This window comes from Babylonia areolata, chromosome 4 (genome assembly GCF_041734735.1).
Source record: "Babylonia areolata isolate BAREFJ2019XMU chromosome 4, ASM4173473v1, whole genome shotgun sequence".
In the NCBI taxonomy this organism is placed as follows: domain Eukaryota; kingdom Metazoa; phylum Mollusca; class Gastropoda; order Neogastropoda; family Buccinidae; genus Babylonia; species Babylonia areolata.
Genome location: NC_134879.1, coordinates 51420918 through 51433538, shown reverse-complemented (window position 1 = coordinate 51433538; position 12621 = coordinate 51420918). Strand labels below are relative to the sequence as shown.

General features: G+C 43.3%; 1 protein-coding gene across 1 annotated transcript in view; it reads left to right on the top strand.

The window, feature by feature from the left end:
* LOC143281481 (uncharacterized) overlaps positions 1-9652 on the top strand; it is a 24114-nt gene extending 14462 nt beyond the window's left edge. The window contains exons 7-9 of the mRNA XM_076586690.1: positions 7208-7372; positions 8516-8553; positions 9649-9652. Coding sequence (XP_076442805.1) covers positions 7208-7372; positions 8516-8553; positions 9649-9652 — 207 coding nt within the window. The remainder of the gene's footprint in view (positions 1-7207; positions 7373-8515; positions 8554-9648) is intronic.
* Positions 9653-12621: the final 2969 nt, after the last annotated feature.

The following is a 12621-nucleotide window of genomic DNA, read 5'->3' as shown; positions in this document are numbered from 1 at the left end:
ACTGGTGTGAAGAAAATTTCCTTGAGCTGAATGTTGGCAAAACCAAAGAGCTTGTAATCGACTTCAGAAAAAAGAAATCAACTTTAAGTAAAATCATCACAAAAAATGAAGTGGTCGAACAAGTAGACTCATACAAATATCTCGGTGTGATAATCGACAATAAGCTGTCTTGGAATGAAAACTCAACTGCACTCATTAAAAAGAGCAACAGTCGCATGTACTGTCTTAGAAAAATGAAATCTTTTAATGTATGCAGGCAGATGCTCCAAATGTTTTACACATCTGTTGTCTGTAGTGTTTTTACATACGGAGCCGTGTGCTGGGGGGGAAACCTGACCAAACATGACAAAGACAGGTTGGAAAAAGTCATTAGGAAAGCGGGTGGGGTGGTGGGTATAAGACAAGACACCTTTAGCGACATGCACAATAGAAAACTGACTGACAGACTAATAACAATTTTGACCGACGTAAGACACCCACTACATGATGACATTAATAGCAGAAGGTCAGACATAAGTGGTAGGTTTAGAGCTCCACGCGCAAGAACATCTCGATACATTAATTCATTTATTCCTACAGCCATTCGCGCACACAATCAAAACATCCAATACACTAAGTGACCCCACCCCCACCCCTCCCACCCCCCAAGCCCCCTCGCCACAGCAACACCTGAACTTCACCAGCAGACGAGTGTATGGGAGCAGACATTATGCGTGCATGTGGGACTGAGCGGGTGAGCACGGGCAAGCAAGCATTTGTGTGTGTGTGTGATCGGAAGTGATTTTAAAATATTTTCTTATTTTACTTGGATTTCATGTATCTTAATGTTAATGTTCTAATCTTATTGGCGTGACATATTTTATGTGCATGCATACGTTGTTTGTGTGTGTGTGTGTGAGTGAGTGTGTGTGTGTGTGTGTGTGTGTGTGTGTGTGTGTGTGTGCATTTTACTTATATATACGATTTATTCCCTTGATGTTTTTATTTATGTATTGTTGTACAATACCTTATGGTCTTAACGTGTGTGTGTGGGTGTGTGTGTGGGTGGGTGTGTGTGCGTGCGTGCGCGCATGTCATTTTTAGTAATCTTATACCCTTTTTTTTGTTGGATGTTTTCATTTGTTAATATTGTTGTGCAATACCCTATTGTCTTAACATGAGTATGTGAGTGGGGGGGTGGGGGGTGGGGGGGGTTAGTATATCGTATGCTATTGGGAATTCTTATTTGACTAGTTTTAATCTCTTCTTATGTTGCGCATGATTTTATGCCAGTGTTTACAATGAGCCTGTGATTGCACAACTTAATTTCCATGTGGATTAATAAAGTGTTTTTGATTGATTTGATTGATTGATAAAAGAGAGGAGGGGTGGTGGTCGACATTTCTTACTTAAAGAACCGAAGTTGTTTAAAACAAACACCAGGGACATAACAGTGGAACAGAACAAAACACAGAGAGAGAGTTACCATTGTTGTTAACTAATTCTTCACACTCTCATCCTCATTTCTTTCTTTTATTTCGAGTCAAATATCCATCGAGGCAACCATGTGTTTGTTCCGTATGGTCCGTATATTCTGTGTAGCATATTCAGGATTAATGGGCTATGGCAGTCTTGAGTAAATGCTAATTTATCTTTGCACATTTCTTCTGTCATCGCTGCTGTGTGCACATGTCAGATTGGTATAAGGACAAGCCCGAAGCTTCCCATTTTGAGGAAGTGTCTGGGTTTGTTCCAGTCTATCTTTTATTTACCTGTGTCTTCGTGTAGTGTGTGTGCTTGTGGGTCGGTGTGTGTGTGTGTGTGGGGGGGGGGGGGGGGTTGTAGGACATAGGTAGTGCCTTTCTTCAGAGATTGTTCATATCTGCAATTTGTTGTATTGCATTGGTGTATATTGATTTTTTCACTTCTATGTCCTCATGTGCTCTTGTGTGGTATTGCACTATTGAATATGTATTGTTTCATGTGATTGGTATAGCACCGGGCGAAACCACGCGAAGACGACCGTTGTGCTTATGCAATGTTTAGCAGACACATCACAAGTGAGGGCTGTGTGGGCAGGATTTGAAATTGTGTAGCTGAGACTGTGTATTTGAAAACTGGATGTTAAAACCACCCAGTGAGTCAGTGTAAAAGTCATATTACAGAAGGACCTGTAGTTTTCCGCAAAATACAATCTGCTACGCAACAATACCCAGATGCACCCTTCCACCGGCTAAGAGGAGACAACTAAAAATCCCCAGTCCCACGGCATTCATACAGTACCAATGGGATGACTGGCTGTTGGGTTAAACAGTCACTTACTGTATGCAGTCTGGCCTTAGGGCGACACCAGGCTGACGGACTCCACACAGATGGACATCCATTGCCCTTCCCTGATAAGAGGCTCTGTCAGGGCGACCGAATATTTTCCCTCACCACACAGAACACCTTCCTATGGATACCAACAAAAAACCCTGTCTCGCGTGCACCTCGGGGATCAGCTGCATAGCACGAGACAAATTCAGATCCCCCAAACCCCAAAACAAGCGTGGAAAAGAGGTGGGAAAAGATTGTGCTTAGGTAGCAAAATGACAAAAGCAGAGCGGCTGTCAAAGAAATTCTTTAGAATCGGCAGTTGGAATTGTTCCAGCGCGAGAATGAGAATCTCAACAATTGAGAAATTGGCATATGATTTTGACATTTTATGTCTCCAAGAGACCAGGACAAGTGCAGACAGACCAATACATTTTGAGAATTTCACAGTCTTTCAAAGGAATGAAGGAAGAGGAGTAGCAATCATACTGAACAAAAACCTAAAAAACAAAGTTTCCACCATAATCTAGAGAAATGGTGTAGCAACTCATGTGAACTAGTGGGGGTGCGTCTTGAAAAACCTGACGGAATTCACAAAAGCATCGTGCTCACCAAGCCTGTGTTCACCCAGGAACCTGCACAACAAAAGAGGATTGGGCCTTTTTAGAGGAAATAGAGAACGAATTTGGAGACTCGGTCATTATCTGTGGAGACCTTAATGCAAGATCGAAGTTATGGGACCAGCGGAACACCAACCCACAAGGACTCGCACTTGAAGGAATGATAGGGGAAATTCTTCTTAGCCCATTAACAACCACATCCCCAACTCGCCTTGGAACAAGACAAGAGGACAGTGACAGTGTGATCGACATCGCTCTAACATCTCCAAAATTCAGAGCAGAAATGAATGGAGAGACGCTTCCACACCAAGGCAGTGACCACCTCCAGGTAGTTTTCAGTCTACAGAAACTGTCAGATAAACCCTGTATGAAACCGCGTGATCCATTTCAGTATGAAACCAAAGAGACAACCGTCATCGAAAAATTAAGACGCAGAAGAAACAAAAGAACGGCACCGAACCGGATACAAACTATTCAGCCCCCATGGTGGAATACCGACACACAGAGAGCCTGGATAGAAAAACATGCGGCTGTCAAACTTTGGCAAAAAGAAAGAACAAAACCATCTCCGGACAAAGACATTGAAACAAAAATGAAAGAAAAAACTAAACAGTTTGAAGTCATTGCTCAAGAGGCCAAAAATGACAAGTGGAAACAGTTTTGCGAGGCACTCAGTTATGACACAACATTGACAGAGTTCTGGCAATTTTATCGTCGCATGGAAGGGAAAACGTGCACAGCAACAACCCCAGACATGTTAGACACTGACGGAACCAAGCTTAAGACAAACGAAGAAAAAGGATCCGCCCTGCTCAAACGTTTCATACAACAGAGCGATCAAAGAAACTTAGATGAGAAAAAGAAATATGTTGAGGAGTTAAACCAAACCCTTATGCAGACTGGACCCGATGATGACTTGACAATAGATGATCTAAACGAAGCAATAGCTAAATGCAAGAAAGAATCGGCTCCTGGCCCAGACAAAGTTCACTACTCGGACATCAAGGAGCTATCGGAAGAAGACAGAAGCAAACTTTTCAATCTATATCAAAAACAGTTTCCACAATGGACATGTGCCGGAGGACTGGACACACAGCTTCTTAAAACCCATACCAAAACCAGGAAAGGACCATCGTCAGGTAAGCGGCTACCGGATCCTAACAATGCAAAACATTGCTGGAAAGCTCATGGAACGCATGATAGCCAGGAAACTTGCAAGGGATCTTGAACACAGGCACATTCTCCCTTCAAATCAAGGTGGTTACAGAACAGGCAAGTCCACATGGGAAAATGCAGCTGCTTTTGCATATGAGGTGTATGAAGGATTTCAAAGAAAAGAAGAAACACTAGCAGTAGCAATCGACCTTGAAGATGCCTACAATAAAGTCCAGTTTGCACACCTCATGGAGCTGTATGGAGTAAGTTTGACACTGACAAGATGGATAGCAGCAGCGTTTCAGGAAAGAACCGTCGTCCTACGCCTCGAAGATTGGATGTCTGTACCTTCTAAACTATCCATGGGACTGCCACAAGGGTCTCCGCTCTCTCCTGTCCTCTACAGTGTCTACACGAAGGGCCTTGCAGACTTAAACAACAATGGAATAGCTCGGGTGCTTACTCTTGCGGATGATGGCCTGGTCTTCAAAACTTCGAAAGATGCTCAGGAAAGAACTAAAGCCGTCCAGAAACAACTAAATAGTATTGCTCAATGGTGCAAAGACACAGGATCTTCCATCAATCCAGCGAAAGCCCAAACATTGCTGTGCACCCTCAACAAGAGAACCGCAAGCAAATCACCACCACCTGTGTCATTCAACGGGATTCAGATCGAGAAAACCGAATGCCTACGCTACCTAGGAATACACTTCGACAGGATGCTGACCTTCAGAAAACATACGGAAAATACTGTTCTCAAATGCAAAAATGGCCTTTCAGTCTTAAAAGCAATGGCAACCAAAGGTATTGAACAACGCCACCTCTTCCTGCTATACCAATCACTCGTCCTCAGTGTGATCGACTATGGACTTGGGCTAACAACACCATCTCAAAGCAACCTCCTAAAATTAGAAAGAGTTCAAAATGAAGCTAGGAGGCTGATTCTTGGAACAACAAAAGACACGCCCACGGAAACCATGTGATACCTGCTTGACCTTCCTTCAGTGCAGGCCAGAAACAAGTTAGAACAGGTTAAGACCTACTTCAAAGCATTAGAAAACCCTCAAAACCCACTGCATGACGCAGTCAAAGAACCAAAAGGCAGCCGTCTAGGACGAGGACGATCATGGATGGGGCAAGCAGAAGACACAATCCAGCTAGTATGCCGACTACAAGACCTGGAAGAAACAAAAGAATGGGAGAAAAACCCCGAAAACCTCAACCATCTGTTCAACACAGCCATTTCACCCACTCTAGGAAGACATTGTCGGGAATGGCCAGAGGGCAAAACTGATGCGGAAGTGAAGCTACTCATAGAAGAAAACAGTAAAGAAGAGGACATCATCATATACACAGATGGCTCAGTCACCAAAGACCAATCCCTTTGGGGATTCACTGCGAAACAAAATGGAAAAACAATTAGGGAAGAGAATGCTGCCTACAAAGTCACAACCTCCAGCCTAACGATGGAAGTTGAAGCTGTGACACATGCCCTCCAGTGGCTATCATCCATCCATACGCCCGGAAACCAACATGCCATGATTCAAACCGACTCAATGAACCTCATACAGAAAATTGAAAACGGAATGGGAAGCCCAGAGTGGCATAAGGCAATGCGCAACTTTCAGATTAAAAAACTCACATGGTCATACTGCCCGGGACATGCAGGTGTTAAGGGAAGTGCGAGCTGACAGACTTGCTGGTAACGCAACACCAACGAGCGGCCTACATCTAGGAAAATCGGAAATCCTCAGAAAAGTCAAAGAATATCAAAAAGAACAGGTACAAGGCCATCACACCACCGATCGCCTCAAAGAAATAAAAGCAGAGAGAGGGAGCGGCTGTAAGTCTAACATGAAAGGTAGAGCACGATGCTTTGCAAATCAAACAAATATCGGCATCATTTCCAAACCAACAGTGCGCAAATTTCTTCAAGACGGAACAGAGTCTCTGTGGGCTTTTCCAAAAACAATAGACTGAGCAACACACTAGACGTCACGTTCTTGGCATCAGAGATCTTTTCCCATCCCTCTTGCGGCCAATCAGTGGCAGCCTCTGTGTGTGTGTGTATGTGTGTGTTTGTGTGTGTCTGTGTGTTTGAGTGCGTTTGTGCATGCCCAAGGGTGTAAGTGTACACAAGTGTCAGGAGAGTTCTGTGCACGTGCGTATGTGAGTGTGTGTGTGTGTGTGTGAGGGGGAGGTGAGGGTGCGGGGGTGAGGGGGGGTAGAGGATGAGGTATGTGAGTGTATGCATGCCTACACTGTGGGAGCAACGAGATATTGGAACGTGTTTGTATATATGTGTGTGGGGTTGGGGGTGGGGGATATGGGCGTATGTATGTGTGCTTGTACAAGTAAGTGTTCATCTGTGTGTGTGTGTATCTGTGCCGTGGAAGCTGCGATATGTTGCCTAGAAATGAGTGTGTGGAGGAGGGGGTAGAGGAAGTGCAGGGTAATGTGTGTGTGTGTGTGTGTTGGGGCTCATGTACGTTTATGTGTATTTGACTGTGCTTTCATATCTGAAACTGCATGTTTGGTGCATATCTGTTATGCATGTGTGGGTGTATGTGTGAATGTGTGTCTTCATGTTTTACATTTATTTGCTTATTTATCATCATTGTTGTCTTATTTATTTATTTATTTATTATTATTATTATTATTATTACCTTTTTATATTATAATTATTATTTATTTATTTATTTACTTATATATGTATGCTTATCTATTATTTATTTACCTTTTTTTTTCTTTTTTTTTCTCAAAGCCTGACTAAGCGCGTTGGGCTACGCTGCTGGTCAGGCATCTGCTTGGCAGATGTGGTGTAGCGTATATGGATTTGTCCGAAGGCAGTGACGCCTCCTTGAGCTACTGAAACTGAAACTGAAACTCATATGATGTGTTTAGAGCCCTTTGTGTGGAGGGTTTGCGGTATATATAAGTCCAATATATTCTGATTATTACAATGATAATAGTAACAGCAATGATAGTGATCATAATGATCATAATAACGATAGTGATAATACTGATAACAAGTATTATATTATCATTATTGTTATTACTATCATTATTATCACTATTTTCATTGTTATTATCAGTTATTATTATTATTGTTGTTGTTGTTATCATTATCTTGTGCACAGGACTGTGTGGTGACAGTGACAGCCATGTCCAGGGATGGCTTTCGAGACAACTCCAGAGGGATGGTAGCCTTGGTTCTGGACGAATTAACCCGTAACCCTATCACATGGGGTTCCGGCAGTCTCAAAGCCTACGATGCGCACCCGCTCGGTTCTTCCATCCTCGAAGTAAGCTGAAAATGTGTGTGTGTGTGTGTGTGTGTGTGTGTGTGTGTGTGTGTGTGTGTGTGTGTGTTGATATTCTGTTACTTCAAATAAAGTATCCTTCGCAAAAGTGCTTTTATGACCGCCTGTAAGTGTTCTTTTATTAACGCAGTTCAGTGCACCAGAAATGAACGTGATTTGACACGTGCACCCCATGAAATAAATGGTAGTCTGTAGGTCTACATGTAGTGGTGTGTGACATATATAAGTGATTAATTGTAGTAACCAGGTAACATTCATTTAGGTTCGAAGTGAATCAACATATCATCTTCTTTGTTTAAATGCTACTGTGTAGATACTAGTATTTGTGACCGTGACGAGCTCAGACCCTTGACATAATTCATGAAATAAACTATGATTGATTACATAACTAATAACATGATCATTTCTGTACAAGGTGTAATTGCTAATCATTCGTAACCGTTAACGTACTCCGTTCAGTATGTAACTGTTGATAGTTTGCAGTGATTTGTATATTCAGTTAAGGAAACCTGTGTCAAGAACTTGTAAAGAACTGTCTCAACGTTCGTGCACTGGGGAAGAAATCTCTTCTTTTTTTTAAGCCAGACACAGAAAACACTAGCGCTCATTCACGGCTCAGAGCAAAATCAATACACGTGTGTAAACCAAGCAGGCGCCGCAAGTCTTCGAAAGAGTTTTGCTCAAAAGTAACTCCTGAAACCTGTGTCTAAAAAAGTGAGGAAAATGATTATCAGGGAAATATATAAGGGGAAAACACCTATCCTTCTGTCAATCATCTCAATCACGAAGACACTGATCATGTACAGACAAGCTGTTGCCAAACCTTTGGCGCCCACTATCCGTGTAAGTTCCTTTTGTGGAAAGTTTTCATTTTTTCAGAATCATACTTTGCCACTCGCATATTTCTTTCACCACCTTCATCAGCAAAACTGATAAGGAAAGTCTTGGGTTGGACAGATGGTGGGTAAAGTGCACTCACTAATGCATCAAAGTTTGCCTGGCTACAGGCGCCTGACAGTGATGTAAAATATGTCATGAATTGAAGGGAAGTTCAAAGCCTGTGTCCCGGTTGAGGCTAGGCTTCCTCATTTGAGTTGGACAGCATCTTTTACATTTCTGTTCCAGAAATGGGTTTCTGTGCACAACACAGATATCCTGTCCAGGTCAGTGCTGTGGCTCTATGAACTGAGATGCTCGTGGAAAGCAGTCACTTCTGGTTTGCGCCTTGAAACGTTTGTTCATTATTCTTCCACTTTCACCAGAAACATCCCCCTCATAGTCAGTGCACTGAATGTGGCAGACCCCCCATCCCCACCCCTCCGCCACCCGCACCCCCCTCCTCCACACACACGTTTTACCTTCGCAGAGACATCCCTTCACGTGTGTCAGTTTCGACTGTAAGGAGTTGGTAGGTCTGAAGGCCTGGGCCAGTCTCTCTCATGTTCCATGTATGAACGTAATCCTCGTCCGGATTGCGTTCTGATGTGGCGTCTTTTTCTGCCAGGAGGAAAGTCGGGCATCCATTTAAGGATATCCTTTGGATCGAAGAGCCCTCTTCACATGCGCCGTCTCACTTTTCTCTGTGTGTCACGCCTGCTACAGGAATGTTTGCTCGGTGCAGCATGATGAACTTTGTCAAGCATATTCTTCTTTGCCTAAAGTTTGTACAGACGGTTCCAAATCGGAGGACGGCTAGGTGGCTGCTGCATTCTGTCCATCCACTGCAAGACCCCCCCCCCCTCGTTAAACAAACAGTTCCGTCAGTACAGTTGAAGTTACTGCCCTGGTTCTGGTTCTGAAACTGGTTCATTAATCTCACCTCATAAATGTTCGATCTCTGATTTACTGTCAGGTCTTCAGGTCGTCAGTTGCCGAAATATTAATCATCCCATGCTGACTGAATTTCATGAACTGCATGGGATACTAAAAAAACACAACAACAAAGGTTAATATATCGTTCTCACTTGGACAATTTGGATTACTGGTCACCTGCGCATTTGAGGAAATGAAGTCGTATATCGACTTGCCAAAAATGCCACAAATGATGGACTTTCTCGCGCCACAAAACCTGAGACCCAAGGTTCAATCATGTGTGAAACACCCCTGAAAAGACGAATGCAGTTTCCAAAATGGTAACAAATTATGTTAGATCCACCCTTACATCCAGTAATTTCTTCCTTCCTTCAATTCTAGGAAAGAGGAGTTCTGCAGGCTGCAAGCAGGTGATTCTTATTGGACACATTCTTACCTCTTGAAAGGTGAAGAAGCTTCATGGCGTGTGCCTTGCAATCAGTCTCTCAGTATCAAACATCTGCTGATAGATTGCTGGGATCTGCTTGATATTTGGCACAAATATTTCACAGCTAGCTCCATAAACGCCGTGTGCTGATAAGTTCCGTGGGATATTCTGGGGGGAGGGGGGGGGGGTTGTTTTTTTCAGAAATTAGCCCAGTGATTTTTGTTTGAATTTTACGTGGAATGGAGGCGTGTGTGAATTGGTCTTTTAATGATATTTTAACTGATCTTTATTTTAAACATTCTTTTGGTTTCTTTCTGACTGGTTTTGAGGACTGATGGTTTTCAGCCCTGAACTGGCCCCTTTCCAGTCGGATGAACTTTTTAGCAGCTGGTTTGATTTGAAGTCCTTTTTGCTGCTGACTTACTGAAGATGTCAAAACTAACGTATGACCATTCATCTGTTCTGTCCATGCTAATAACTGGTAATCCCTCGTCAGCCTTAACATTTAACGGCAAAATGCAACCCCCAGTAATTGCTGACGTGTCCAGTTCATGGTGTGGGTGGTTGCCAACATGACGGTGCCGGAGTTCGTGTCCCCCACGCCGTTCAGTCAGCACGTGTACACGGTGTACGCTGGCTCCGTCCTCTCCATCCCACTGGCTGCCAAACCCGATGACAACACTCCGGTCAGCACGTGAGTCAAGAGCTGACCCAGCTTACTTCCTTTCCCATGCCTCCTGTATAAAATAAGAATGTACCATCCACTTGTATCTTTCTATCTGCCTCTCTGTCGATCTGCTCTCTGCCTGTCTGTCTAAATGCCCTCAAACGCATTGCGCTTCCACATTTCTGAACCCGTAAATCACAACATTGGTACTCAGGTCAACTTAGACGTCGTCTTGGAATGAGGCGAACTCGGAGGTGATTCGTTTCTTACCAGTCAAAGGCGGCGATAGGCATGGATACACGACTGCGCGGTATAACTCGACACTCGAATCGAATCGAATCGATAGTGCACAAACAACCGTCCACATCAACAAATGTTCCTGGCGTGTGGTCCAGAATTTAGCATTCTGATTTAATTCACACTATGCACGTTTGATGACTTTTCCTGATTCCGCCATTATTTGGAGAGAAACATTCGTAATTTTTTAAGATCAACATGCGTTTTCATAGATTCCGACAGTGCATAGAATATATAAAAAGATATATCATCCATTATGGTAGAGGCTGATGGTGATGAACCTTAGTCTACACTGCTGCCTGTTGGAGAACGCGTCTGTTCTCCGATCATAATTTTGCCTAAAAAAACTGGACATGTCCGGTATGATAATTGTCTTTAATTATTACGCTGTTTATACATTTAGCGATTTTGTTACGATTTATCGGACTCAAAGTGTTGTGGGGAAGACAGGGAAATATTGAATCTTTGATTAGATCGAAATAATGTTCATACGTAAACCATTGAAATGCCGATCGATGTTGGCTGCTGAAGATAGACTTCTCCGTTTCCAGCTCACAACTTTCGGCTCAACAAACACCTGTTTCTGAGGGTAAGCAAAACTATGATTTAAACTATATGTATTATGTATACTTGCAGCACCACCCCACGACCCCCACCCGCTCCACACACACACACACACACACACACACACACACACACACACACACACACACACACACACACACAAGGAATGAATTTATTGCCTCGCTCTCCGATCAAACTGATCAACAGGAAAGTGACAGCCTTCCGCGTGATCTCCATCCCCCAACACCCCATCACGGCCCCCACCCCCCAGCCTGACCCCCAGCGCGTGGCAGAGCGCGTGGTGACCTCCCGGCTGGAGTGGAGGACCAGGGACAGGGACATAGGGGACTACATCATCCAGGTCGTCGCCCTGGATTCCGATGGGTAAGTGTGACGGTGTGAAAGGCGGGTAGCATGTCGACGTTCCCCCTTATGTTCACACACACACACACACACACACACACACACACACACACACAAGAAGTGATAGATCTACATTCCCCCATGTCTATGTTCCCTCGGGTCTAAACTCCCCCATATCTATATTCCACCAGGTATGTGTTCCCCTTTGTCTTGTATGTGGAACGTGTGGAACGTAAATTTTGGTGGGAACAAAGACCTGGGGTGAACAAAGAGCTGACCTCGAAAAGCGTTTCGATGAATTTCTTTCTGTGTTTGTTTGCATGCCTGGCTGTGTGTCTGAGTGTCTATGTCCACTGTGTGTGTTCATCTCTGTCTGACTCTCTCTCGCACTCTTTTTCAGTGTCTCTCTGTCTCTGCCTGTCTGTTTGTCTGTCTCTGTCGCTCCCCCTCTCTCGCTGCTCACCATTTAGTTCATACTCGCGTTTTAATCCACCAAGAATTACTTTACAAAACACAACAGGTAATTTACTTCATTGATACTATTGATATTCATTGTTGTGTCCATCATGAAACTCTAATTTTAAAGTGAAAGTAAGCCCACAGTGATTATCCCTTCCCATTTGGTTTAGCGTAGCGTTTGAGCTTGCACACAAAAAAAAAGAGGCGGGAACATAATCTCGATGACCAAAGCGGAGCTTCCATTTTGTGTTCAAGTTTTCAAAAGAATACTTTTCCATTTGTACACACGTTGCGTTATGCTTTTTATTGGTACAAGACAGTATGAATCAGTACGCCTGTGAACATAACATCCTGTTGTTCCACCAAGGAATAAATATGTCCCAAAATAACTAGCACTTGTACTACATTGTGTGCCCAAACTCCCAATGATGATGGAAGAATAAGTTACGAAAATTTTATTCGGAATTGACTTATCTATCGATTTCAAAAGTGAACACACAAAATGCAGCTGACTGACTAGTTTTCTCATTTTTCAGATTGTATCAATGTCAGTTAGCATGCTTCTGAAAAAAAAGTTAATTGTATTTATGTCTGTGTCTCTCTCTGTATATATCTTTATTTCTCTGTCATTTGTGTCTTTGT